This window comes from Chrysemys picta, chromosome 16 (assembly GCF_011386835.1).
Source record: "Chrysemys picta bellii isolate R12L10 chromosome 16, ASM1138683v2, whole genome shotgun sequence".
In the NCBI taxonomy this organism is placed as follows: Eukaryota; Metazoa; Chordata; order Testudines; family Emydidae; genus Chrysemys; species Chrysemys picta.
This window is the reverse complement of record NC_088806.1, coordinates 31785230-31810552: the sequence shown is the minus strand read 5'-3', so window position 1 is coordinate 31810552 and position 25323 is coordinate 31785230. Positions and strand designations below refer to the sequence as shown.

General features: G+C 52.7%; 1 protein-coding gene across 37 annotated transcripts in view; it reads right to left on the bottom strand.

Annotated features, from left to right (window-relative positions):
• Positions 1-25323, bottom strand: part of PHLDB1 (pleckstrin homology like domain family B member 1) — a 109184-nt gene that overhangs the window by 82775 nt on the left and 1086 nt on the right. For 27 of the 37 annotated variants that reach the window (XM_065570286.1, XM_065570287.1, XM_065570272.1 and 24 more), the window contains exons 2-5: positions 17143-17260; positions 11722-11811; positions 9230-9353; positions 5731-5901 (exon numbers count right to left, since the gene is read on the bottom strand). In XM_065570286.1, the coding sequence (XP_065426358.1) occupies positions 5731-5901; positions 9230-9353; positions 11722-11811; positions 17143-17260 (503 nt within the window). Of the gene's footprint in view, positions 1-5730; positions 5902-7941; positions 8122-9229; positions 9354-11721; positions 11812-17137; positions 17405-18309; positions 18336-25323 lie in introns of those variants that run through there. The other 10 variants (XM_065570284.1, XM_065570290.1, XM_065570288.1 and 7 more) reach the window with 6 other exon arrangements.

The following is a 25323-nucleotide window of genomic DNA, read 5'->3' as shown; positions in this document are numbered from 1 at the left end:
TTTTGTACTGGTGACCCTTGTCACATGGCAAGCCTCTGAGTGCGACCCCCTTATAAATTAAAAACACATTTTTTATATTTAACACTATTATAAATGCTGGAGGTGAAGCATGGTTTGGGGTGGTGGCTGACAGCTCACAACCCCCCACGGGGTCACGACCCCCCAGTTTGAAAACCCCTGGGTTAGACCAAAACACAGTGCAGGCTTCCCTCACCCAGCTCTGCTAATGTCCCTCAATCCCAACTCACAGCCCCCTGCTATTCCTCTTCTGGGCTCTCTCCCTCATCACCTCTGACAGTGCCTCTCAATCCCAATCTACAGCCCCACTGCTATCCCAGCTCTGGGATTCCTCCACCCCCAGCTCTGCCAGTGCCCTTCTATCCCAACCCACAGGTGCACCCGTTATCTCAGCCATGGGCTCCCCACCTCACACAGCTCTGCCGGTGCCCCTCAGTCTTGATCTATTACACTCGCTACCATTCCTGTCCTGAGATAGAATCATAGAACCATAAGACTGGAAGGGCCCTTGAGAGACACTCATGGCAGGACTAAGTATTATCTAGACCATTTCTGACAGGTGTTTGTCTAACCTGCTCTTAAAAATCGCCAGTGATGGAGATTCCACAACCTCCCTAGGCAATTTATTCCAGTGCTTAACCACCCTGACAGTTACAAAGTGTTTTTCCTAATGTCCAACCTAAACCTCCTTTGCTGCAATTTAAGCCCCATTGCTTCTTGTCCTATCCTCAGAAGTTAAGAAGAACAATTCTTCTCCCTCCTCCTTGTAACAACTTTTTACATACGTGAACTGTTATCATGTCTGTTCCCCCCCCCCCGTGCCCTCCCCCCATCTTCTCTTTTCCAGAATAAACAAACCCAATTTTTTCAATTCTTCCCTCACAGGTCATGTTTTCTAGGCCTTTAATCATTTTGGTTGCTCTTCTCTGGACTTTTTCCAATTTGTCCGCATCTCTCCTCAAATGTGGCACCCAGAACTGGACACAATACTCCAGTTGAGGCCTAATCAGCATGGAGTAGAGCAGAAGAATTACTTCTCATGTCTTCCTTACAACACTCCTGTTAATACATCCCAAAATGATGTTTGCTTTTTTTGCAACAGTGTTACACTGTTGACTCATATTTAGCTTATGGTCCACTATAACCCCCAGATCCCTTTCCACCGTACTCCTTCCTAGGCAGTCATTTCCCATTGTATGTGTGCAACTGATTGTTCCTTCCTAAGTGGAGTACTTTGCATTTGTCTTTGTTGAATTTCATCCTATTTACTTCAGACCATTTTTCCAGTTTGTCCAGATCATTTTGAATTTTAATCCTTATCCTCCAAAGCACCTGCATGGTTGATTGTAATGAACTGCACTTGTCCTGTGGCAGAAATGTCAGTTAGGAACCAAACAGGTCACCAAACCAAACAGGTCACCAAACACAAATATCTAAGAAACATTTAAGCAAAAAAACGAGCACAAACATTCCCTGTGCCCCCCATCTCCCCTCCCCCCTGCAGCTCTATGCAGCTGCTTTATCACACACAGCAACATTGTAACCGCTACGAGCTGTAACTACGCTAACACCGGGGCCAGTGCTGTGAAAGACGTCATTCAGCCATGAAGTATTAAGGCTGAATGTGTCATTTACAGCTAAATTGGGGGTTTATTTATGAGGCATAGCAAGAGCGAAATCCCCAGCAGGGCAGCCTGTACAGAAAGGCAGAGTCCCCTGCACATATTTCAGGGCCTATTATCGCCCATAGGAAATCTGAGCATGTGAGGATTACCATTTCATCCCAGTTTGAGCTCAGCAATACCCAACCCTCAGTACTTTTAAAGCCTGGTGAAGATATCAACTGGTTCAACCTCCCCTCCCCTATGAGGCTGGGAGCTGGTATCTCCATTTCACAGACACAAATCAGGGCACAGAGAGGTCAAGCCAAGAGCACCAGTAGCAGAGCCAAGAACAAAAGAACCCAGGAGTCCTTACTCCCACTCCCGTTCCTTCCACTGAACAAAGAGGTCATGTGACCTGTGGGCTTGCAGAGCCAGTGCCTTGGGGAATCTCTGATAACTAACACTAGCATTTCTGCCAGGATCTCAAAGCACTTTACAAAGCAGGGCCAGTGTCGTTGCACCCTTTTCTAAGTGCGGGAACTGAGGCACAGAGAGGGCCCAAGACAGTGAGTCAGCAACAGAGTCAGGCGTAGAACCCAGGATTCCTGGTTCCCCATTCCCGGTGATAAGTACTAGAAAAAGTCACATACAATCTGCTTTGCACCCTGTATTGTGCTACAAATCAAGGTCAATGGGTACAAGGCACCACGTCAGCTAGATGGGAGCATGTGGGGTTTCCATCTGGGACAACAGGCCCAATTGGGGGCAGCACAGACCTTGCTCCTTCCCTGCTGGGTACAGACAGCAGACGGTTTAACAGAGGAGCTTACATCACAGACAGTCTTGCTGGCTGGGTGAGGATTATGTCCCCAGTTGTACTGAGAGGGAGATGAGGGGCCTGACAGGATGCTGGCCACTTGTGCCATGCGTTATAGAGCCAGCCCACGCTGGAGCACACGGGAGTAGGTACACTACAGCTAAGCAAACACTGCCAGCAGAGAGGTGTGTCGCCCGCACCCGCTGCCTCACAAAACACCTTACTGGAGACACAGGTCCAAGGTGGTTGTCAGCTCAGACTATCCCTCACATGAGGCCAGCTCTGCCTCACAGCCCAGCGGCCATCAGAATGATCAGACAGGATCAGAACTGTGGTCTGTCTAGTCCGGTATCCTGTCTCCAGCAGTGCCTTGAGCTGAGCCAAGATCTCACACCCCACCCACAGCTCAGCACAACTGGCCAGGCATCTGGTAGGGTGTTTCAGCCTTCTCTGAAGCATTGCACGAGGATTCAGGACCCCCAGCCATATGGACTGATCCAGTGTGGCAGGCAGAGGAATCAGGGCTAGCTCAGATGTGTTCTGAGCCGTTGGGAGAAAGAAGGTCTGGCTCGGGGCCATCCCATAACACTTATGGTGCCTGTGACTCCAGAGGCCACACTGCATCATTTCCTCTAAGCTGGATTTTCTCCAGGTGGAGCAAGGCTCATGCCCCTTTGTTCCTCTTCAAGTGTTCAGAGCCCCCTCGTGGAGCAGATGCCACCAGCTGGCCATGACAGTTACAAGCCTGCATCTCATTGCTATGGCATCTCAAGCTCTAGAACGATGCCATTGCACCACGTTACTGTGGCAATCAAAGTTCTAGAATGACCCCAACAAGAAGGCCTGTTAACATGGACAATCCCCCCCCCACACACACAAGTTCTGTAAAGGGTCAAGCAGAGACACAGGGACCCTGCCTCAAAGAGCTTCAAGTCTAAGCCAGGCAAATCTCAACCATGGGACAAAGGGAAAGGGCAGGGAAATGAGGGAGCCCGGTCATGGCAAATGAAACCAACAGGAAGTACATCAGAGAGGGCGTGACTCAGGCATGCTGATATTTTTAAGGATAGATGGGGAAGGGGACAGCCTGGGAAATGGCCCAGGAAAGCTGAACCTAGAAGCTGAAATAATTACATGAAAAGCAAGCATCTGGATTAAAAAGCCTTGTTTGTTTGTCAGCTGATCAGTTCTTTTAAAACAATCAGCTCTAAATTCCTCTTTCTGCCTCAAACAAGCCCAACCATTATTAGAGGCTCTAATAATTTCCTGGCAGCTGATCCTGCCTCTGCTTTCTGCAGCTGTCAGAAGATGGCTCAGAATGCACCTTTGATATTTGACAGTGTAAACTCTGCATCAGGGAGGGGGAGCTGGATTCTGTGTTTTGTGCCAGAGACCTTAATACCCGATTACCCGGCAAAACGCATGGCAGCTCCCCTAAAGCAGCGTTTCTCCATGGGGTAGCAAGGAACTGGGGCACAGGTGAGCAGAGAGCCATTTCCAGTGCAATCTGTGACCTGGTGCAAAGAATTTCAGCAGGCATCTCTTTTTAAGAACCATGCATGACAGCATTGTGTGGCAATGGGCCAATAGGGCTAGTCCATGCCATGCTTCCAGCTACTAGGGATTCTAGCTCAAACCTGCTCCTAGGGGACAAACTGAGGATGCAGGATGGGTCACACCTGTCCCCATCCACCCCTCATCTTAGTCCCAAATTTGCCTTCCCCCCAAGACAGTCTAGCACTCTCTCCTCTTTACAGCCCTCATTTAGACACCAGAAAGACTGACCTCTCAAATGATGATAGCCCCCTGCTTGAGCCTGTAGCAGGGTTTGAACCCAAGAATCTTCAGCACCCTGACCACAAAAACTAAAGGAGTAATCCCATTAGCTGGTAGCAGTAATAGGCTGTTACCCTCTAATGCAACTGCCAACAGAAGGGGACACAACACAAGCTTGACCAGTGAGTCACACTGAGGTTCTAGAAAGGATTATTATGGCTAAAGAAATTCCCATCAGCAGAGCTGCCTGTGCTGTCCTTGCCGTCATGGAGCCCTGGAAGGCTGAGAGGATGGGGAGGCAAGCTGGGAGTCTTGCATTTCCACAATGGCCAACCTTCCTTGCTCTGGAACTGCACACACCCATGCTAGCAAGGCAAGAAACTTCTTCAGAAATACTAGCCTGGAAAATTCCAATTAACCACTGGCAAGAAGGGCCTGTAGTATCATCCCCTGGGCACATGGGCCGTTTCCAAGGGCAGAGACAACGAGATGTTAAGGAGAACTGGTCCTCATCAAGGTGACAGGGAGTATGTCTACACAGCAAAGAAAAACCTGCAGCTGGCCCATGCCAGCCGACTCAGGCTCGCAGGGCTCAGGCTGTGGGGCTCTCTCATTGCTGAGTAGACTTCGGGCTCAGACCCTCTCACCTCACAGGGTCCTAGAGCCCAGGCTCCAGCCTGAGCCCAGAAGTCTACACAGCAAGGAAACAGCCCCATAGTCCAAGTCCCGTGAGCCCAAGTCAGCTGGCGTGGGCCAGCCACGGATTTTTATTTGCTGTGTAGACATAACCAGGGAGGCAAACGCAGATCCCTCCAGCTGAGTCAGAGCACTCAATGGCTAAAATATAAAGGAGACTCCAAACCTGCAGCAAATGTTGGGGGCTCCTTCAGGAAGGGGGATGGGGAGGAGGAATCTCTGTGCAGCCAGGACTCCAATGAAGCTGCGCAATCAGAACCACATGCCATCTGCACACTAACCAAGCCAGCTTCTGTTCCTGGTGGGACAACCCCACTAACCCAGCACCCCAACAGGATAGTTACTGGAACTGGGCTTCACCTAATTAGCAGTCACCACTGGTGCTGGGCCTGCACCCAGGGCTGGGGTTTTCGTTCCACTGAAAGCAGTGACTCGCTGAAAACACAAGCCAAGTTCACCCTGAAGCCAATCCCAGCTCAATAAAGCTTCCATAAAACTCAGTGAGGCTGGGCTAAGTTGCATTGGGCGCTCTCTCAAGCCCAGTTACCCTCACCTGCTCTCAGGATAACTATGATTCACCCAGCTCCAAGGCAAAGATGTACCCTAGCTGCAGACCTGCAGCTGGCTCCAAACATATCCAAAGTCAGAGGAAGTCAGGATCCACCTTACAAAGCTAGGAAAGCCAGAACTTGACCCAAACATCACCAATCTGTGGGGACTGAGGGGCCCAGGCCTGGAGCTAGTTGAGTGGTCAGGAGTGTCTTCTCATGCATTGCTCCCACCACAGCCAGCCTTGATGCCCAAGGGTAGGCACCTTACCTTGGGTCAGGCGAGTGGGCTGCTTAACCTGCAGGCCGTCAACAGCACAGGCATTCCCGCAGGGGTGCAGGGTGAGGGTCCCACACACGTTCTCGATGTAGCAGTGCTCAGAGGCCAACCCAGCCCCCTGCAGAACAATGTCCTTAGCGGCCGAGCCAATCATAGTCCTCCCTGCAAGGAGAAACATCTGCTGAATGCTCCTTGGGTCATAACAAGGAGATCATGTGCATGGGATGGGAGGCCAAAGCAGGTCAAGCACCCCCATTTACAGAGGCTGAGAGGGGACCACTCACCCTGTATTATTGGTGCCAAAACCCCACTTGGTGTGCACCCCACCCCGCATGGGCACCATGTGATAGGAAGATGGGGGCTGGGCAGGAAGCAGCCTCTGTAGTTTTTGCCCAGAGGAGCTCCTGAACTGGGAAGGGGTGGGGGGAGGATACGTAACTCTGTGGAATAATGGGAGTGCAACCAGGGCTGAGGGGAGCTCCTGTCCTGATGCTGCAGAGCAAGTGCAGGCCTGGGCGTCAAGCCACCAAGTTTTAGACACTGGTGGGTCCCCTAGAGAGGGACTGAAACAGCCTCTCCCAGCTCCTGCACATCGCCCCCTGCACACACACACAAACCACCAACAGCCACTGATTCCCCCACACACCACCTCAGGAAATGGAGGTACAAGCCCCTCATATAGGGGCATGACATGGGATCCAGAAGTCCTGTGCTCATTCCTCTAGGCCAGGCTGACCATTAGAGCTCCGAAGGCAGGGCAGTCTGCACCCACAGAGTGTGTGGCGGTGCTGATTTGTCCCTCCGGCCCCCGCACTCTGCAGCACTTAGAGGAACAGGGATGCTTCGTACTTCAGAGGAGAGGGGAGTCCTTCCACAAGGCAAGATCTCGACAGCCTTGCAGGGCCCAGCACAGTGCTGCTCTCTCCTTGGCTGCAGAGATTAGCACTGGGCTCCTGTTTGTGGCCCAGACTGCAAAGGCCAGGCCAGAGAGATGGGACCTTGCAGGTCCTCAGGTCAGAGCCCATGCTCCTGGGGGCTTTTATCAGGGCTGCTATTGATCATGCTGTTTCCTGGGCAGCACTGGATCCCTGCAGGGTCTCAGCATATTAACTGCTGGGAAGACATGGGGCCACTTGGGCACAGACAACAGAGAGCTAAATGTCGGTGGTCAGTCACCCCCAAAGAGCAACCCACACATCCCAGTCTTGTCCCTTCTAGGAACATGAACCCAAGCAGAGATGCAGCAGAAGAGGCAGGAGGAGGCTAGTGATAAAGAATCCTGTTTCACACTAACCACTGTGTCCCTAGGTTCCTCCTCCTGCTCCTATCTCCTTCACTCTCTCTGATCAGACAGGCAAGTTCCCGTGGCCCCTCCACCTCTTCTTCCCCCCACCCCACTGCAACCCCACTCTCCAGCTGCCTCCTTGGGCAGGCAACTCCCACTCTCCTTTGATCCAGTTATCGCTAGCAGCTTCCTCTGTTGATTATGTGATGAACAGACTCCAAGCTCTTGGCTAGCCCCCCTCTTCCCCCCCATTTCACACTCTCAGGCCCTTGCTGACTATGTGTCCAAAAGCAAGGCTCACTAGGTACAAGTGCATGGCCCAAGAAGAAGCTCCGCTCTGCTCCCCTTCCCTCCCTGGTGGAGGAAGCACACTCCCTGTCTGAAGTGCAGGGGGCTCGGTAGGGTCTGTGGGCATGTCACGCGTGCACAGGTGAATCCTTCCCAGTAAGATCTTGGACGTCTCCACAGGGAGCAGACTTGGCAGCTCCCTGCCTCTCAGGCCAAAGAGGCAGACAGGTTGCTAACAGCAATGTCTCCAGGGAGAGCTTGGCTCTTGCTTCTCTCCGGTTTTTAATCTGATCTTTAATCTGAGACTGCACTATGGCCTCAATAACAATTATTGGACACAAATGCATGCCTAAGGCTCGCTTCCCAACACCGACTGCTGGAGAAGGGCTGACGTTTGGAGGGGTTGATCCATGAAGGAGCTGGAGTCTCTGATCCTAAACTGAGAGGCAGGGGGCAAGTGGCTCAGGGATGGGGAAGCACAACTGGGTTCTGATCATCATGTGCTTGTCCCTGTAGCAGGGCCATTCACAGGGGCTGCCAGGGAGGGGTGGCGGGGTGTTATTGGGGATTGAAACTTTTCAAGAGCTTCCAGCGCCTCTGGGAGCCACAAAAATGAGCTAGCCACTCACCGTCAGGAGGGAAGGAACAGCTGCCCTATGTGCCTCTCACTCCCTCCGTTCTTGGGAGCCAAGACTGGATCTGAATCCCATTGCCAGCCCAGCTCTCGCTGGGATGCTGGTTCCCATCTGGCTCTGGGCTGCTGAGCTCACATAAACCAGGAACGTCAATGTAGATGTTAACCCAAGTCCCTGCAAGATGAGAGGGTGTGGCAGCACCAGCTCCCATTGCTGGGACTAAAGATGGGTGGGATTTAGTGCCCACCCCCCAGGGGCTATGGGTATCCCAGCCAGATCCAGACTGTGCCTCCCCACCCCCATTTTCAGTGAGATTAACCCAGGTTCCAAATCCCACATTCAGCATCTAGTGGGGCTTTCTCAGCACCCTGCAGGAAGTTACAGCCACACAAAAGTGGATCACAGCAAAGTCCACACACCTGGAGGGGACGGGGGGGGGGGGGGGGGGGGGGCAAGGACATGGCTGGCAGCAGCAGTCAGGCCAACACTGACAGTAGTCAGCAAGAGTAGAGGGAATCACACAGATAACACGCTGCCTTCAGTCTGTGCATCGACGGTGGCAGAAGGCAAGTGCAGTGCAGCAGCGTCTCGCGTGCCAGGCCATCAATAGCCCTATCTTTTGCCTCTCATCTGGGCTCCAAAAGCACCATGTAATCTTTCACTAACTATACCCTACAATCCAGGCAGGCAGGAGGTCCATATCAGATACTGGGGCAGGGCAGGAATATTAGCTCCATTTAGCAATGGGGATGGAGGGGTACAGGCTAAGATTCTCAGAAGTGGTCACTAATTTGGGGGGCCCAACTGGAGACCCCTAGGGGATGACTTCCAGGGGCGCTGAGCACCCACAACTCTAGCTGACATGACTGGAAGCTTGTGTGTGCTCAGCACCCCTGAAAGTCAGGCCCTAGGGTTTCCAGTTGGATCACCCCCAAATTAATGACCACTTCTTAGAATCAGGCCCAAGGGTCCTAAAATGGGGCATTCAAAATTAACAGCCAGTTTGAAAATTAGGGTGTAGGGGACTTGCCCAAGGCCTCACAGTGAGTCTATAACACAGCTGGGAATGGAAACCCAGCAGCCTCCAGTTCTACCCATTACAAACACACCCTCTCCACAGTCTGGCTTTCCCATGGTGTGACGGTTGGTCTCCGCTCAGTGTAAGTTACACAGGGGGTCTCAGCCACGGGAGAGCAGGAAAAGTGACACCCCTTCCCCCAGGTGAGCTCCTAATCCCTATCAGCCTCGGCCCATTGTCACAGCACAGGCAAGGGGAACTTACCCTCTCCTAGGGGCAGGAGGGTGATGGCAGTGCTGAGCCGGCCACTGCCCAGGCTCACCAGATGTGGCTTGTCGGTCTGGACCTTCAGCCCCTTGCCCATGTCTATTAGGTCCAGAGGACTGTTCTGTAGGGAAGGATAAAGCAGAACCCCTGGTTAGAACATGTTCATCCCTGAACTCAGGGGAGAGGTCACTGGGCCGAGCCCTTCCTAGATGGGGGACAAAGAGGTTTTCCACCTGGCAGGAAATGCAATGAGTTTGGTGAGTCTCAGTCAATTCCTGGTGGACTAGCATCCACAGCACAAAAGCCACCCCAGTCAGTCCCTTACGGGCAGTGTCAGCAAAAAGGTCAAGGGCTGAACAGGCCATTGGGACTGCCCTCTCTTCTCACCCCTCCAGCGCAGGCCAGGTTGTGGATGCTGACCTTGCCACTGACCATTCTGGAGGTAAGCAGAGGGCTCCAGAGCTGTCAGTCTGGCACGAGGACATACATCTCGGGAGGCAGATATGGCACCAGCTGCTGCAGAGGAGGTGGCTCTTGCCCTGGCAGCACCACACATGTGGGAAAAGGACGAGAGGGAGCAGGGATGGAAGGACCCCAGATCCATGGGGACAAGGCTGGTACATGTCTGGGGCACAGGTGAGGGTGTGCAAACAAGACCCCTGAAATGAGGAGCAAGGCCAGCGGGGCTTATGATAGGCAGGGGTGCGGCATGTTCTAAGGACTTGCCCATACATGGGTGGCTTCATCTCTAGGGCTTGAGCGCAGGTGGAGCCAGCACTGGTGGGGGAATTCCCAACCCAGATCCCACCATACTGGATCATTGCTCCAGAAAGAACTCACTGGCCAAACCTTCCCCTGCTTGGAGAAGCCAGAAGTGGCAGTGGGGATACAAAACACGCCAGCCATAACCCCACTGCACCCTTGCAGGCCCTGGGCCAGGCCGAACCATGACAAAGAGGCATCCACCCCTCACTCCCACTTGCTGAGGCCTCCAACTGGGAGATGCTCTCCTGGTTCCTTTACTGCAGCGGAGCTGCTTTAGCCCCTGAAACATGCCAGTAAATGGATGGGTGGACAAGGAGACAGATGGGGTCTGTGCTGTGGGTTGGCTCCTACCCAGCAGCCCGTCCACAATCAGTGATTCAGATAGGTTCTATCTCCGTTCCCACTTTGCACAGAAAAGATGGATCATAAATATTTATGGGCTCCTTATCTTTCTGCTCTATATGACAGGGAAGAGCGGACGTGGAGGTCTCACAGGATGGCTGGCTGCAGCCAGCAGGGCAAGGCTCTCCTCACTGCCCTGGGCTGATCCTACTGCAGGTAAACCAGAATCCAACCAGGCTTCACTTAGACCCCATCAGCTGCATGCACACACATGTACATGCATGAATACGGACATGCATCCCCACAAGCACAGACTGCTGTGCCCCTGGCTCCACATTCTGAGGGTGTCTCCCTCAGCCCTTTTCCCAGAGCCATGTGTGGGCTCCAGACAGCGGGTTAGCAAGTTGAGGAGTGGACTCCTCAGATGTGGAGTCCGAGGGTACTGGGCCTTCCCCATGTCTCCAGATCTCAAGACAGGCCGGCTGTGATCTTTGCTCTGTGCTGCAGGCTTGGGGAAGAGGAGACTAGAAGGATGAAAAGTGACAATAGCCCAGCCCTAGGGCAAGGGGGATTCCATGGGCTCAGGTTCTTTTTAATAGGATCCAAGGTACTAGCCATTTAGCCCAACTGGATTTACAGCCAATCCCATAATAGGATTGGGAGGAAAGGCCCAATGGCAGCATCTGTCACCCACACCCTAGTCCTGGGGTTATTCAGAATACCAAGATCCCTTCAGAGTTGAGCTCTGGGAGGGAGTGGAGGGTGGGATCTGTGGCACAGAGCCATGCCATTCTCCAGCTCTGGGGTGGGGGATCATGCCTCATTGACCACAAATCATCAACAGGCTCTTACCGTGATGGGGTCACAATTCCTCTCTGGCAAACTGTTCCCATGTCCCCTCTCCACAAGATCCCCCAGGAGCCTTTAGGGCCACCTGGGCCAAAGTACAAGTAGATGGATGCTGAACTGCCCAATCTAGAACCCCCATCTGGAATTGGGGTTTGGCCCATAACAGAAGCAGGGCCATATATGACGACTGCCCAGGCCTGGGAGAGGGAATAAACTCTCCCTATACTCTCAGGGGATTGCCAGGCCCATCTCCCAGCACTTGGGGCTGCTCTCTTTGGTTTTCGGGATGCCCTGATTTCCTGCTGGCCCCATCACTATGGGGATCTAAGCAGCTGTATCGCCAGTACTCTCAGCATCGCCCCTGAATCCCTCTCTAGGACCAATAACCTTTGCTCATTTGTGACCCCAGTGGCAGTCTCTGGTGATGGAAGGACAGGGCATTAGCCCCCAAACCTCTCTCAGTCTGCCCTCCCCAGCACAAGGCAGCAGTGCTGATGCACTGGCTGGAGGAGGTGACCCCGGCACACACTCACCTGGATGATTGCTTGGACTTTGCGGGTTGGACTGGTAACATTCCTGTTTGACGCTTCCATGGCAACTTCATCAATGTGCCTGGCACTCTCCTGGGAAGCAACCAGAAACACAGAGGGGGTGTTAGGACTTGAGAGAGCCCTCCGGTAACAGGAATACAACGACAGAACCAAACCAGCGATGTGCATGGGGCTATGCTGCACAGACGCGCCTCTCCCTCCCCAACAGGGGATGCAGGAGGTTGGACCAATGAGACACAAGGTCACAAGCTGAGAGTAAAGTTCAAATCAGCCCAGCAAGCACAGGTGAGTGATCGAGAGGCCCCATTTTCCAGGCCCAATCAATGAAAGGAGAGAGTGGTTTAGTGATTATAGCAGGGGATAGACAATCACGATGTCTGTGTTCTATTCCAAGCCTGACCTCTGGCAAGTCATTTCACTGCTCCGGGCCTCAGTTTCCCCATCTCTACAGTGGGGATCACACCCACCTATCCACACAGGCTGTCAGAGCTCATGACTGTTTGTAACCAGCTTGAAGTACTTGGATGAAGAGTTCCAAAGAAAAGCAACATGTCATCAGCAGTACACATTCTACATCACGCTGCTCCCCCCACCCACCTACCCATAGACACAAGCAGCTTCCAGGCTTTTACCCAGCTTCCACATTGGCATTATTTTCTTCTAGAAATGGGTGGGGTGTATGGATCCCAGTACTAAAGAGAGCCAGCATTAGGAGAGTTGATGGCTGCAGCTCTGAGAGCTGGACACCAGGGGGCATAATTTCTGGCCTCATAACTCTCTTTTACCAGCTGGGCTTTGCATGAGGAGTCCCTGAGCCTCATTTGCTCTCTGCCTGCTCCTGCTCAAGTCAATGGGGAAATGACCACAGGGGCATCTGGCTTGGACTGCAACTGAACTGGGTAATTCTGCAAACATGCCTTGCCACAGGGTCTCCGCTGATGCGGAATGACAGTGAGCGGCACAAACACCCAAAAAGCACAGTAACTTAGAGCCCCTATGTATAGTATGCTACAGAACGTGTGCAGAGCATGTTTCACCATTCACCCAAGGATCTCCCAGCTCTTTACAAACATGAACTACGTTACCATCATAAACCCTGCACAAGGCTGGTCAGGGGAGGTGTACGGGAACGGGCCAGCCAGTTCTCCAGCACAGCAGCTCTTTAACAGCACTCAGACTGGCAGGACAGGAAAAAGAATCTTCTCTTCCAGTGAAACTTCAGGGAACTATAGGGAGGCAGCAGGCAACTTCCCAGGGTTAGAATGGGGCCAAGACACCTGAGCTAAGAGCCCAACTCATACCATGTGCCCTAGGATGGCGTGATTAGCCAGGGGCTCAGTTCCATGTCTCCGTTCCAAGGGTTACATTTAATGGCAAATTCCTGGTTCCAGATGCTCAGAAATTGTCTCAAGATTACATTTCTCTGTCCGTCCATCCATCCAGAGATATTCTCTCTCTCACACACATTCACTAACATACACTTGTACACAGAGGGCATAACTACAGAACAAAAGAGGGAGTCTTAACTGAACAACAGCTTTGTAGAGGCTCATTTTTAAAAATCTACATCACTAAACCATCACTGAGGGAAAAACCCAACATCTGGGATGCAGGGAAGGAAGGACGAACAGATACAGATGTACACATACTACATATGACAATGCATCCATGCTTGCCCAGCAGCCCGCCCCACTAGTCAGCAGGGATGTCGTGCACCAGCCAGTCTCTCTCCCAGGTGCTGCTTAGGGAACTAGAACCCCACACATTCATATGTGCGCACACAGCGCCTCGGACCCTCTGCATGTCTGCACATGCCCCACATTTACATGCATGTTCAAACACACACTCGCACACACACAAACTGACTAACTGAAACCCGATTTCAGCTCCTCCTACATTACCATCCTGGGCAGGGTTTCTGTCCCTGCAGGAAGAATAAATAAAGCAGCTTGGAGAGGAAACTAACCCCACAAGCCAGTGATTTCCTGCACTCTGGCGCTCAGACCACTTGGGCCAGCTTAGCAGGCTGGGCCAGGCTACAGTTTCTAAATTTACCCCCACTCCATGCATCGCACACTTCCATCTTGGGGTCACCCTACAGCAGGATGGCAGCAGTAACTCCCTCCTTGCTGTCCTGGTCTGTAAGAGCTTCCAGAGCAGATCTGAGGATGGACAGTTTGTGGGGAAGAGACCTCACTCCATTTGGCCTGTGGCTCATTGGGTTCTGTTGGCTCCCCCACTACAGACCACATGGCTTGTGACATTACCACATAATTATAAGGACTGCTCCCAGCCTTGTGTTGTCTGAGTGCAGGTCAGGGGCAGATTGTATCACCTGGGTTCCTAGCAGCTGCCCCCAAACCACTATTTTGAGACAGTGTGAAGCACTAACATTCTCCCTGTCAGCAATGAGGGTGGGGTGAAGCCTACGCTTTTAGCAAGAATGACTTTGCTTCAGAGTAAGGTTAAGAGGCTCCGGAGAAGGCTGGGATCTGCTGGACCCTTCAGCCCCTGCATCCCACCAAGAGCCGCACTGCTCCCCTATAATATAGGCACCAGCTCTTCAACCAGTCTGGTGTAAATACCCCAAGTGATGCAGCCACCACTCCTTCCCCAAGGAGCTGTAGACAAATCACTCGGATGGAAGAGTATTGTGCTGGGATATTCAGAGCTGGAAAGATGCACTGGACTACTGAGCCCCGCAGCAATGCAGGGCTCAAACAGGACTACAGAGGAAGTGTCTGGGAGGAATTAGAGTTGCTGGTCACATTTGTCTGGGGAAGAGACAGCCCAGCCCCTCCTTCCCCGACCAGGCCTCTGCTCGTTGTAAAATGTTATTTTGCTGGTATTAAGGCAGAACTAGGTCACATATGGCTCACTAAAGGCAAGCCAAGCTGTGTGACACCAGTGCACCATCTACAGGCTAAGCCTGCATTGCAGATGATAGCATGGACTTAGCCTTCTCCTATCATTGCCAATGGAGAACAATGTTCACAAATGCAGCCACTGACACTCCCAAGAGCCCCAATGTGCTTTCAGGAAAACACACTGAACTCTCCTCTCAGTTACCCCCAGGAAGCTTCCCTGTCCCTGCTTCACCCGCCCCCCGGTCAGCATTGGCCCCAGCGGGGTTTGAGAGAACAGGATGGGCTGGAGTAACTTGATCAAAACAACTCCAAAAGTCCCACCAGGGGTCAGTGGCGATTCCTGACCTCTCGACAGCTCCCTGCTGTTCTCCACCAGCTCACCTTTGCCAGCTGGGCATTTCTTGTGCCTTTTCCTGCCAAGGGCTAGGGCCACTCCAAGTGCATGGAACGATCGTTTAGTCTCTGCTCCCACACATCTAGCAGCCCACCCATTACAGACACAGCCAGAACAGGGTTGCGTTGCTCCTGGGTCGTATTAAAGGGACCCAGATCTCACAGATGCTTGTGTCTAACGCATCGCAAGGGCCTGGAGGCAGACCATGAAGAGGGGAAAAATTTCCATAGCACTTTTCACCTAGAAGGATCCCACAGTGCTCTACAGAAACATCACTCCCTCAGGACTGAGATACAGCCACCTCTGGGGTGAAACGTGGCAACTGCCACACACCAGCACAGTGACAGGTTAGGGCAGACAGGGAATAACCACCTGTATCCAACAAACTGCTGGGGGCAGGATTGGCAGAGAGTAATTACCCAAGATGGGCTTTGGCCATGACACTGGAGTCAATGCCCCGGCTTGTGGAAAGTGTCCTGGGAACTTTATTGCTCCCAAGTGACCAGGACTTCAGTCCACATCCCATCCAGAAGACAGGACATTTGTGGGAGATGGGTTAGTAGAGTGTGAGGGCCTAGACAAAGCCCTAGTGTAGCCTGGGATCACTGCACCTCAAGGGCTTCATGGAGACCCAGTGCTGCCTTCACCTATCAGAACACCTAGGCCAGTGGAAAATACCAGTGCTAGCCCAGCATGCAATGCTCCTCTGGTTCCAGCTGAAGGCAGCTGTGATTTGCTCTTCTGTACAGCATATGTACAACCCATGACTGGGCTCTGGGACAAATGCCAGCACATACCCCTTAGATGGGCAAAGTCTGGGCTTCCCCTACTCTCCCTAGAGACAGAGCTATCTACAGGCTGCCCTGGCAATCCTAGCCTACCGATCCTCAGGCTTCAACCAGTGTAGCCAGGAGAGATCCTTTCCCTACTCTGTCAAAGCAAGCATGGTCTGTGGTTAGCACAAACCATACCCAGGGCGAGAGCACAAGCCTGGCCAGGAAGAGTGGGAGCTAGTGCGTAGCTATTACACACTGCGGAAAAAATGAAAGGCTGGAAAAAGACTGTTTTGACTCCAGGGCTGGGAAAGAACAAAATAACCATCAGCTCACAGTAAAGACCCTGGCTCCCTCCGGAATAGGCAGCTGAAAGAGGACAGCATCAGGAAGTAAGACCAGACAGAATTCAAACTGAAGTGCCTAGATTGGCATTCAGGCCCAATTTTCATAGCAGCCCCCACTGACACCAAGGGAAGCCAGGCTTCCCCCAAGCTGGGCCCTGGGTATGGAGTGGAGGAGCTGAGTTGGAAATATTATTTGTAAAAGGAGCATGCTGGACGTGAGGCTGAGTGATAGTTCAGGGGTTAGAGCCAGGAGAATTTATGTGGATCTGGCTGTCAGAGGGACTGAGCTCCTGCCATTGCGAGCTGCCAACGCTCAGCTCACCTGAACCTCATCTCACTGTCTGGACAGTGATGCAGGGCCGTTTCCCTTCACTCCCTGATTCTCACATGCAAGCCTACAGCTACTGAGGGGCAGGACTAGCCAGTGCTGCATAGAGGGCCGGTGTGTGTTTTTGTGAACAAGTTGGAGAGGGGGCACTAGCTCATTACCACCAGGGCGTCTCTCCATTTGCTGCCACTTTCCCACGGCTGCAAAAGGAGTTTCCAACCTGCTAAATGAGATTTTCTGTGTGGGCTGTGCAGCCAGGACCTTTCCTGTGGGCTGTGGCACTGGGGGCAGAGGAAAGATGTGGCACCGGGATCGGGGGTGGCAGAGTAGGAGACACAGTAATGGGGTCGGGCGGGGGGAAATGCAGCTTCCACATAGCATATTAGTGGAGCGGTTTGGAGCTCTCTCGGACCTGCTCCCCTTCCTGCTCAGGCACCATTTGGCAACATGCAGCTGAGCCTGCGCCAACCACCTGTTGGGCCAGAGCCACCCCTGGTGTTTAGAGGAGCCCCCGTTTGGCCTGGACCCCAGCTCCCTCAAGTCAGGGTCTGAGCCCGGATGCTGGCAGGACAAGGAGCCCGTTGGACCCATGAGCACTGGGCAGGGCTAGACTTAGAATTTATGTGATTCCGCTGCTCCAATACACTCACGCCACCTCCCGAGCCACAGTGTGGTTTTAAGGTCCGCACCTTACCTGCCCTTGGATCCTCACCCTGGCACTGGGCCAAGCACCGACCACCAGCTTCAGTGGCAGAGCGTTCATGTCCCTGTGCTCTGTTCGCACCAGGGCCTTGAGGTGCGGCCTAGCCCAGCTGTGGGAGAAGTTGTAGAGAACAGTCTGTACTGCAAGCTCCTTGGGGAGGTGACAGGCGCATCAAGGCAGGAGACCCCAGTGGGGAGAGCCAGGCCAGCAGGGCCCACAGCCCTAACCTCTCCCCAACCCTTGCACCTTCCCCACAGAAGCAGCTGCAGCCAGCTGCTAGCTCTGGGTTGCTGCTGGCCAGAGGAAAGGCAGGCAGGCAGGGGGCTGGACTCTTGAAAAGGAAGAGAGGGAGGCCAGGATGGAATCATGCTTGGAGATTAACCCCTTCCCACCACAGCAGGCCACCGGATCCAGCCAAACCCACAGAGTCAATGTGGAGTGAGGGGCAAGCGTCACATTGGGCCATGCTCTGGCATCTTCCACCGATCTGGGCATGGCAGCACCAAACTGACCCAGCTCCCGTGAGGGGGGGTACCCCCTTTACAAATGGGGGAACTCCAGCACTGAGAGGAAAAGTCACCACAGCAGTCTATAACAGAGCAGGGGATAGAAGCCAGGAGTCCTGTCTCCCAGACTTGCCGCCCCAGCTCTAACCATTAGGTGTCTCTCCTATCCCAGAGCCAGGACTAGAACCTCGGAGTCCTGACTCTCAGACTCTCCATACACACCCTTCAGCTTTAATCACTAGACTCCTCTCCCCTCCTCAAGCCAGGAATAGAACCCAGGAGTTCTGATTCCTCTCCCACCCCACTCTAACTACAAGACAAGCCCAGGTTTCCTGCTCTCACGTTAGCCTAGCAGGGCACCTCCCCCAGCCCATAACCATCGAGATGCTATAATCCTTATAAGGGATTTTACTGCTTTCCAGAGGAGGGGGACACTGATCCCCCCCAGACCTCTCCACAAAGATTTTGTACCATCTCCCCCATCCCAGTGCCCCGGTTGGAATTCTTGGGGGAGCCAGTGGCCACTCCATGGACCTGGCTATCTCCAAGGCTCTCCAAAGGGAACTCCCCAGTGCAAGGAGATAAGGAATTGGGGAGCCCCCCTCGGGGCATATTTCATGCTTCCTCCATGCCCCCCATCCCAGCCTCTCACCTCACCTCCTGGGAAGCCCCAGCACGAAGCGTGATTGCTGCCCTTCACAAGCAGACTCTGTTCTAGGAATGCTAGCAAGGGAGTGAGGCCCAGCCCAGCCGGGTGCCCCACCTCTGGCAGCAACAAGGCAGCCTTTCTTCTCTCACAGCAGCCTGCAAAACACTTCACTTGTTCCTGCCACGAAAAGAGGCGCAGGCTGCAAATGCCAAAGGGTCGGGCTCAGCTACCATGAAATAGCAACGGTCACCAGAAAAGCAGCCCCAGAGCCTTCGCAAACAGCACAGACCATGCTCACCCCTCACACTCTCCCATGAGGTCACTTCCCCCCGTTTGCTCCCTCCTTGGCATCCACAGGGCTCATGTCTCCCACAGAAATCCCTACATAAAATGATTGAAAAAGTTAAGAAAAAGACCTCTGTTCTTTCCAGGAAGGGAATAGGTGAGCATGGGAGGGGAAGCGAGGGGGAGGACTTTACCTCAGCGTAAGGAGGATGAGTGCACAGAGGCCACCCACAAAAATGAACTTCAGTCTTGCTCAGCTGGTGCCACTCAGTCCTGACTCACAGGACCCTTGCTATTCCAGCCCTGGGCTTCCCCCCCTGCACACCCCACAGCTCTACCAAAGTCCCTCAATTTCAACTCATAGCCCCCCTACTGTTCCAGCACTGGGATCCTAAACCCAGCTCTGCCAAAGCCCCTCATTCAGACATGAAAATTACAAATATTTGACAACTCAGGCTGGAGCTTGCACTCAAATGTCAGCTGCTGCTGTTGGAGTCTTGGTGAGCTGAGTAGTCTCTGTGGCCTGGTCACAATACGGGGATGGGACAGTGAACTGAAGCATCAGGTGGGAGCAGTGGGGGCCAACTGGCCTTGTGGCTGAATCCCTCCTGCCCCATTCTCTTGGGCTGGGGCTATCAGTGGCAACACTCTGAAATGCAGTGGTAGGGCTGGGAGCATAGTTTGGCTTCAGGAGGGTTGGGGAAGGAGGATTTTTTTCTCCTGGGTGTCTCATCAAGTTTGTTTCTCTTTGAGATCCAGCTGGTCCATTCGACTCAGATACTGCCTTCCAAAGTGCTCACCTTCCTTTCTTCTTGTGCATCACTGCACGAGCCTCCCAGTGAGGTCCCTTTGAGACACCATAATGACTGCAGCTTTGTATAACTGTAACCCACCCCCAACCGAACAGAGGGGGATGCATATCACACCTCCAGCAAGTCCCACGTGGCCAAATCATTTCCCCTCTCTGTGCCTGAGTTTTCTCATGGGGATAATAACCCTGCCCTGCCTCCAAGGGCACTGTGAGCCTGGCTTAATTTATGCTTATAAAGCACCTTGTAGATGGGACCTGCTGTTATCTTACTTAAAACCAACAAAACACAAGGTGAAGGAGCACCCATCTGTGCCCCATTTAGTTGTATCTGCAGCTACCGAGGGCAGGCTGGACTCAGCCTGCAAATGCATCTAGAGTATGGAGGCCTGGGGTGCCCAAGAACAGTATTTGGCCATGTGTACATCTACACACACCATATGGAAGCTGGACAATGTCTATCATCCTCTCTAATGGCTGAATGCAGGTGTGGCAGAGGGAACACATGAGAGGAGGGGACTTGGGTAACCCACAAGGAATTGCAGCACCCTATGTTATATGCCCTGAAATATAGCATCCCCGGCCTCTTTCTTCCCCCCACCCCCTATTCCCTTCAATGAGTCACTTGGAAGCAGTCAGAGCAGCTGAGTTAACGGGTACACCACACAGCATCCAGGCCCTGCATTCAACTTGGCTGCACATTCACTCCACATCTGCTAATGTGTTTAAGGCACCAAAGCTGCCACCCCGTCCCAGTGAGCAATGGGCTGTTCTGCTTCCAGCCTGGGAATGTCGGAGGCGGGAGCATTGTCTTGGAGACAAACGTGGGTGGGAAGGGGACTTGTGCCAGGCAGCCCACAGTAACTAAATTGCAGCAAGGGCCCTGATTGGCGAGGGCTAATACGGGCTGGTGTCACAGTGTCTGAAACATCCCATCTGGGCCAGTTGCTGTGAATAGGCTAAGCTCAGCCTGCACTCATCCCTGCAACAAGCTGAAACAGTCCAGTGCTCAGGAAAGCTTGGAGTTGACCCAGGCTCCCCACTCCACATTTCAGCCTGTTGAGAGGAGAGGGTTGGGAGGGCAGTTCGGCCCCAAAGCCTGGATTTGAATCCGCTGTTTGGGTCTGATCTTATCTCAAAGGCCGTGCTCCCCACGGCTGGGGCTCCAGCTACAGTATTTGTTCTGATCCCCTTAGCACAGAGCTGGCCATGTCATCACAGGTGCAAGGCCCAGTAGAGAGGCCAGCCTGCCCCAGAGGCTCCTTCCCCTCTTTCTTTTTTCCAATGGCTCCTTCTAGACGGAAACACCCCACACACTCTCCATCCCAAAGACTACACACACTGGAGCCCTGGTCACATGTTGCCAAGGCGACACAACACGCCTGGCAATAACAGTAACATAAATTAGCTCCAAGATAGTTACATTGGGAGACAAAGAATTCTCTGCCCCACCCACTGATCTCAGCTCCCCGGAGGAAATGAGCTCCCCTACTGGGGTCATTAAAGTGTGCACAGCTGCCAGCTCCATCTCCAGCCCCAAGTGTTTCCGCAACTCCTCTTGCCATACTCCATACACAGCAGGCAAACCCTCCTGCCCCCCAGACATTCCGTTTTGTCTGCCACCACAAGGTATTGCTAGCCAGGGAGATTTGGGAGTCAAAATAGGGACCTGCTTTTTAACACTGTGGAAACATAAAGGACCCAAAGGCAAAGGGAGGCGTCCAGAGGAGCAGAAAGAAGCCATAAAACAAGCGCTGCCTCCCCCATCACCCACTAGGGGCAGGTCTGGAAGGGTTTATTCAAATGGACTGGGTTCAGATGTTCAATTAAACAGGGTACCTAATACATGTAGAATCCTCAGGTAAGACAGCTAACACCTTACCACAACAGTACTTCCTGTCAAATTAATGCTTAGGAACAAGACTGCAGTCTCCAAAGAATTAACTAGATAAATTTCTATTCTGCCTTTTTGTACCATGGAAGGGTTTGAGTTTGGGCAACCCAATACATCTCAATCCCAATTCACAGCCCTCCTGCTATCCCTGCCCTATAGTCCCCCATGCACATACAGCTCTGCTGCTACCCCCACATTCTGACCTGCAACCCCCTGCTAGTATCCCAGTTCAGAGCCATGCCCTCACCCCCAGATCAGCAGATGACTTCAATCCCAACACACAGTCCCCCATGGTTCCCCACACATGCATACAGCTCTGCTGATGCACCTCAATCCTGACTCATAGCTCCCTGCTATTCCAGCCCTGTCCTCCCAGCTCTGCCTATGCCCCTCAATCCAAACTGCAGCATCCCACCCCACTCCCTTTCCCAGATAAAAGAAAACAAGGCTGAGGTTCTTGACCTGTATTTCACAACAAATCTCAAGTGGCAGATATGACACACCAGGAGGCCCAAGGCAGATCTGACCTGAACATCATTTATAAAGGCTGTTTGAATTCATTACATGGGAACAGGACAGGGGCCAGGTCCAATAAGAGAAGAGCAGCAGGGTGTTGTTCTACTGCCACCCACAGACGCTCTGAGGAATCCCACCAAGCCAGAACAGCAGCGCTCACTTGCACCAGCCAAAACACCAGGGCATGAGGGGGGACACTACATGAGAGTCCAACCAGAGATATTCCCAAGTGCCACTGTTTTAAAGCTCAACAAACAGACGTAACAAGGGAATTGAGACTATTTGCAGACCTGCCAAGCATTAGGCACCTGGTGACTCTCCCACTCTTGGCAGCATTATCACACATCTCAGGTAAAGTATCACAAGGCAGGAAGAAGAAATTCCCCCAGAAAATGCTCTTAGGCCTCACAGAAGGTGCACTGGGCTGGAGCCCAAGACCAGAGCTTCTGTTCCTGCCTCTTTTGGTGAGGGGTGTTAATGTTACTGGCAGTTCACACCCCTAACTACTGACAAAGAAGGTGTCCGAGTCCTAAAAAGAGAAGTGCTGGAAACCCAGCACAGGGAGCAGCTGAAATCAAGGCCCATTCAGCCATCTCAGCATTTTTACATGGAGATGGATGAAAAAGCATGTGGCCCTTTAAGAAGAAAATCCTCAAACTCAGCACAGAGCAGCTGGGCAGCTTCCTCTGGGGCAGAAAGAGCATGTCTGTCCATAGAAGAACCTCCCAGGCATGAGCATGGGAGATCAGGATTCCTATTGATTGGTGTGGGCTTACCCACCAACCATCACTCCCTGTCACAGAGGGGACAGCCAAGTTGAGACCTACCAGGACCAAACCAACGGGAACCCCAGGATTGTGTATAGACAAGGATAAGGGGCAAAATATATAATCCCCACTTCACAGGATCCCAGCCCTCATAGAATCATAGAAGATTAGGGTTGGAAGAGACCTCAGGAGGTCATCTTGTCCAACCCCCTGCTCAAAGCAGAACCAACCCCAACTAAACCATCCCAGCCAGGGCTTTGTCAAGCCGGGCCTTAAAAACCTCTAAGGAGGGAGATTCCACCACCTCCTTAGGTAACCCATTCCAGTGCTTCACGGCCCTCCTAGTGAAATAGTTTTTCCTAATATCCAACCTAGACCACCCCCAGTGCAACTTGAGACCATTGCTCCTTGTTCTGTAAGCTGCCACCACAGAGAACAGCCGAGCTCCATCCTCTTTGGAACCCCCTTCAGGTAGTTGAAGGCTGCTATCAAATCCACCCCCCCTCCTCTCTTCTGCTGACTAAACAAGCCCAGTTCCCCCAGCCGCTCCTCGTAAGTCATGTGCCCCAGCCCCCTGATCATTTTCGTTGCCCTCCGCTAGACTCTCTCCAATTTGTCCACATCTTTTCTGTAGTGAGGGGACCAAATCTGGACGCAATACTCCAGATGTGGCCTCACCAGTGCCGAATAGAGGGGAATAATCACTTCCCTTGATCTGCTGGCAATCCTCCTACTAATACAGCCTGTAGCGGGGTAGTCACCCTGCTCCACCCCTGAAGGGGTTAAAGCAGCCCTGGAGAAGGCTGCAGCTGGGAAAAGGTAGGTTGATGGGGAAAGCAGCCACAGCTGTGGCCAGCTTAATCGGGGCCCAGCTGGCCCTGATAGGAGGCCTGTGGGCCAGAAGCTAGTACACACACTCTCTCTAGCTTTCAGAGAGAGAAGGACCTGGCTGCCTGGGAAGCTGAGGAGGGTACCTGAGGTGATGCAGTGCTGGGGAGGGGCAGAGGGAGCTGGGGAGCTCCAGGCTAGCAAAGCCCCAGGCTGCAGGCCGAGTTAAGGGCCCACAAGGGTACTAGGGCTGCAGAGGGCAGCCCAGAGATAGGCAGAAGCAGCTGGTCCAACCCCCCTTGCCGATGAAGAGTGGTTTACAGACTGCGTCTGCCCCAGTAAGTGGGGGGTAGATGATGACTGGCAGTAGTGACAGAGGGGTGGGGAGATCCTGATTGGGGGTTACTGCTGGGGGCAGAACCCTGATCTAGAAGGGCACCGGGGTCTGGGAGGGACACGGGGGGCCAGCAGCAGGTGAGACACTGGCCTGCAGAGGGTGCTCTGGGTTGGAGAGCTAATTCCCAGGACGGCCAGCAGGAGGCGCCGTGCCGGTGAGTTGTCACCTCACCACACAGCCCAATATGCCTTTAGCCTTCTTGGCAACAAGGGCACACTGCTGGCTCATATCCAGCTTCTCATCCACTTTAATCCCCAGGTCCTTTTCTGCAGAACTGACGCTTAGCCAGTCGGTCCCCAGTCTGTAACAGTGCATGGGATTCTTCCATCCTAAGTGCAGGACTCTGCACTTGTCCTTGTTGAACCTCATCAGATTTCTTTTGGCCTAATCCTCTAATTTGTCTAAATCACTCTGGACCTTATCCCTACCATTCAGCATATCTACCTCTCCCCCCAGCTTAGTGTCATCTGCGAACTTGCAATCCATCCCATCATCCAGATCATTAATAAAGAGGTTGAACAAAACCGGCTCCAGGACTGACCCCGGGAGCACTCCCCTTGATACCGGCTGCCAACTAAACATCGAGCTGTTGATCACTATGGGTTGTTGAGCCCGACAATCTAGCCAGCTTTCTAGCCACCGTATAGTCCATTTATCCAATCTATACTTTAATTTGCTGGCAAGAATACTGTGGGAGATGGTATCAAAAGCTTTGCTAAAAAGTCAAGGTATATCACATCCACCACTTTCCCCATATCCGCAGAGCCAGTTATCTCATCATAGATGGCAATCAGGTTGGTCAGACATGGCTTGCCCTTGGTGAATCCATGCTGACTGTTCCTGATCACCTTCCTCTCCCCCAAGTGCGTTCTATGCTCAAGTCGTTCCTTCACTTGACTTGCCAATGGCTAAATAACCACAAGGACAGCAGCAGCTTTGGGCTGGCAACAGTGGGCCACACAAGAGCCCTCCTGCCCCACTCACACAGAAGTGACCGTTCCCAAAGCACAGACACTAAGCCACTGTATTTTCCACTGCATGCATCCATCCAATGAAGTGGATTTTAGCCCACGAAAGCTTATACCCAAAGAAATGTGTTAGTCTCTGAGGTGCCACAAGTACTCCTCGTTCTTTCTGAGGATACAGTCTAACACAGCTACCACTCTTAAGCCTAGTTAGTTAGCATCACTCCCTCCATTTCATGGGCACAGAGAGAGGCGAAGCAAGTCAACACCAAAGCTGGGATTCCTGGCTCCTAACCCCTAGCCATCAGTCCATTCAGCCAAGATGCCTCCCCTTGTGTGTAGCTGGACTCTGAATAGCCATTTGCACTAAACTGCCCAGTATCAGGGGGTAGCCGTGTTAGTCTGTATCTACAAAAACAACAAGGAGTCTGGTGGCACCTTAAAGACTAACAGATTTATTTGGGCATAAGCTTTCGTGAGTAAAAACCTCACTTCTTCGGATGCATAGCCCAGGGACTCTAATCCCATCTCTCAGCGAAATGGGGAGGCTACAGGTC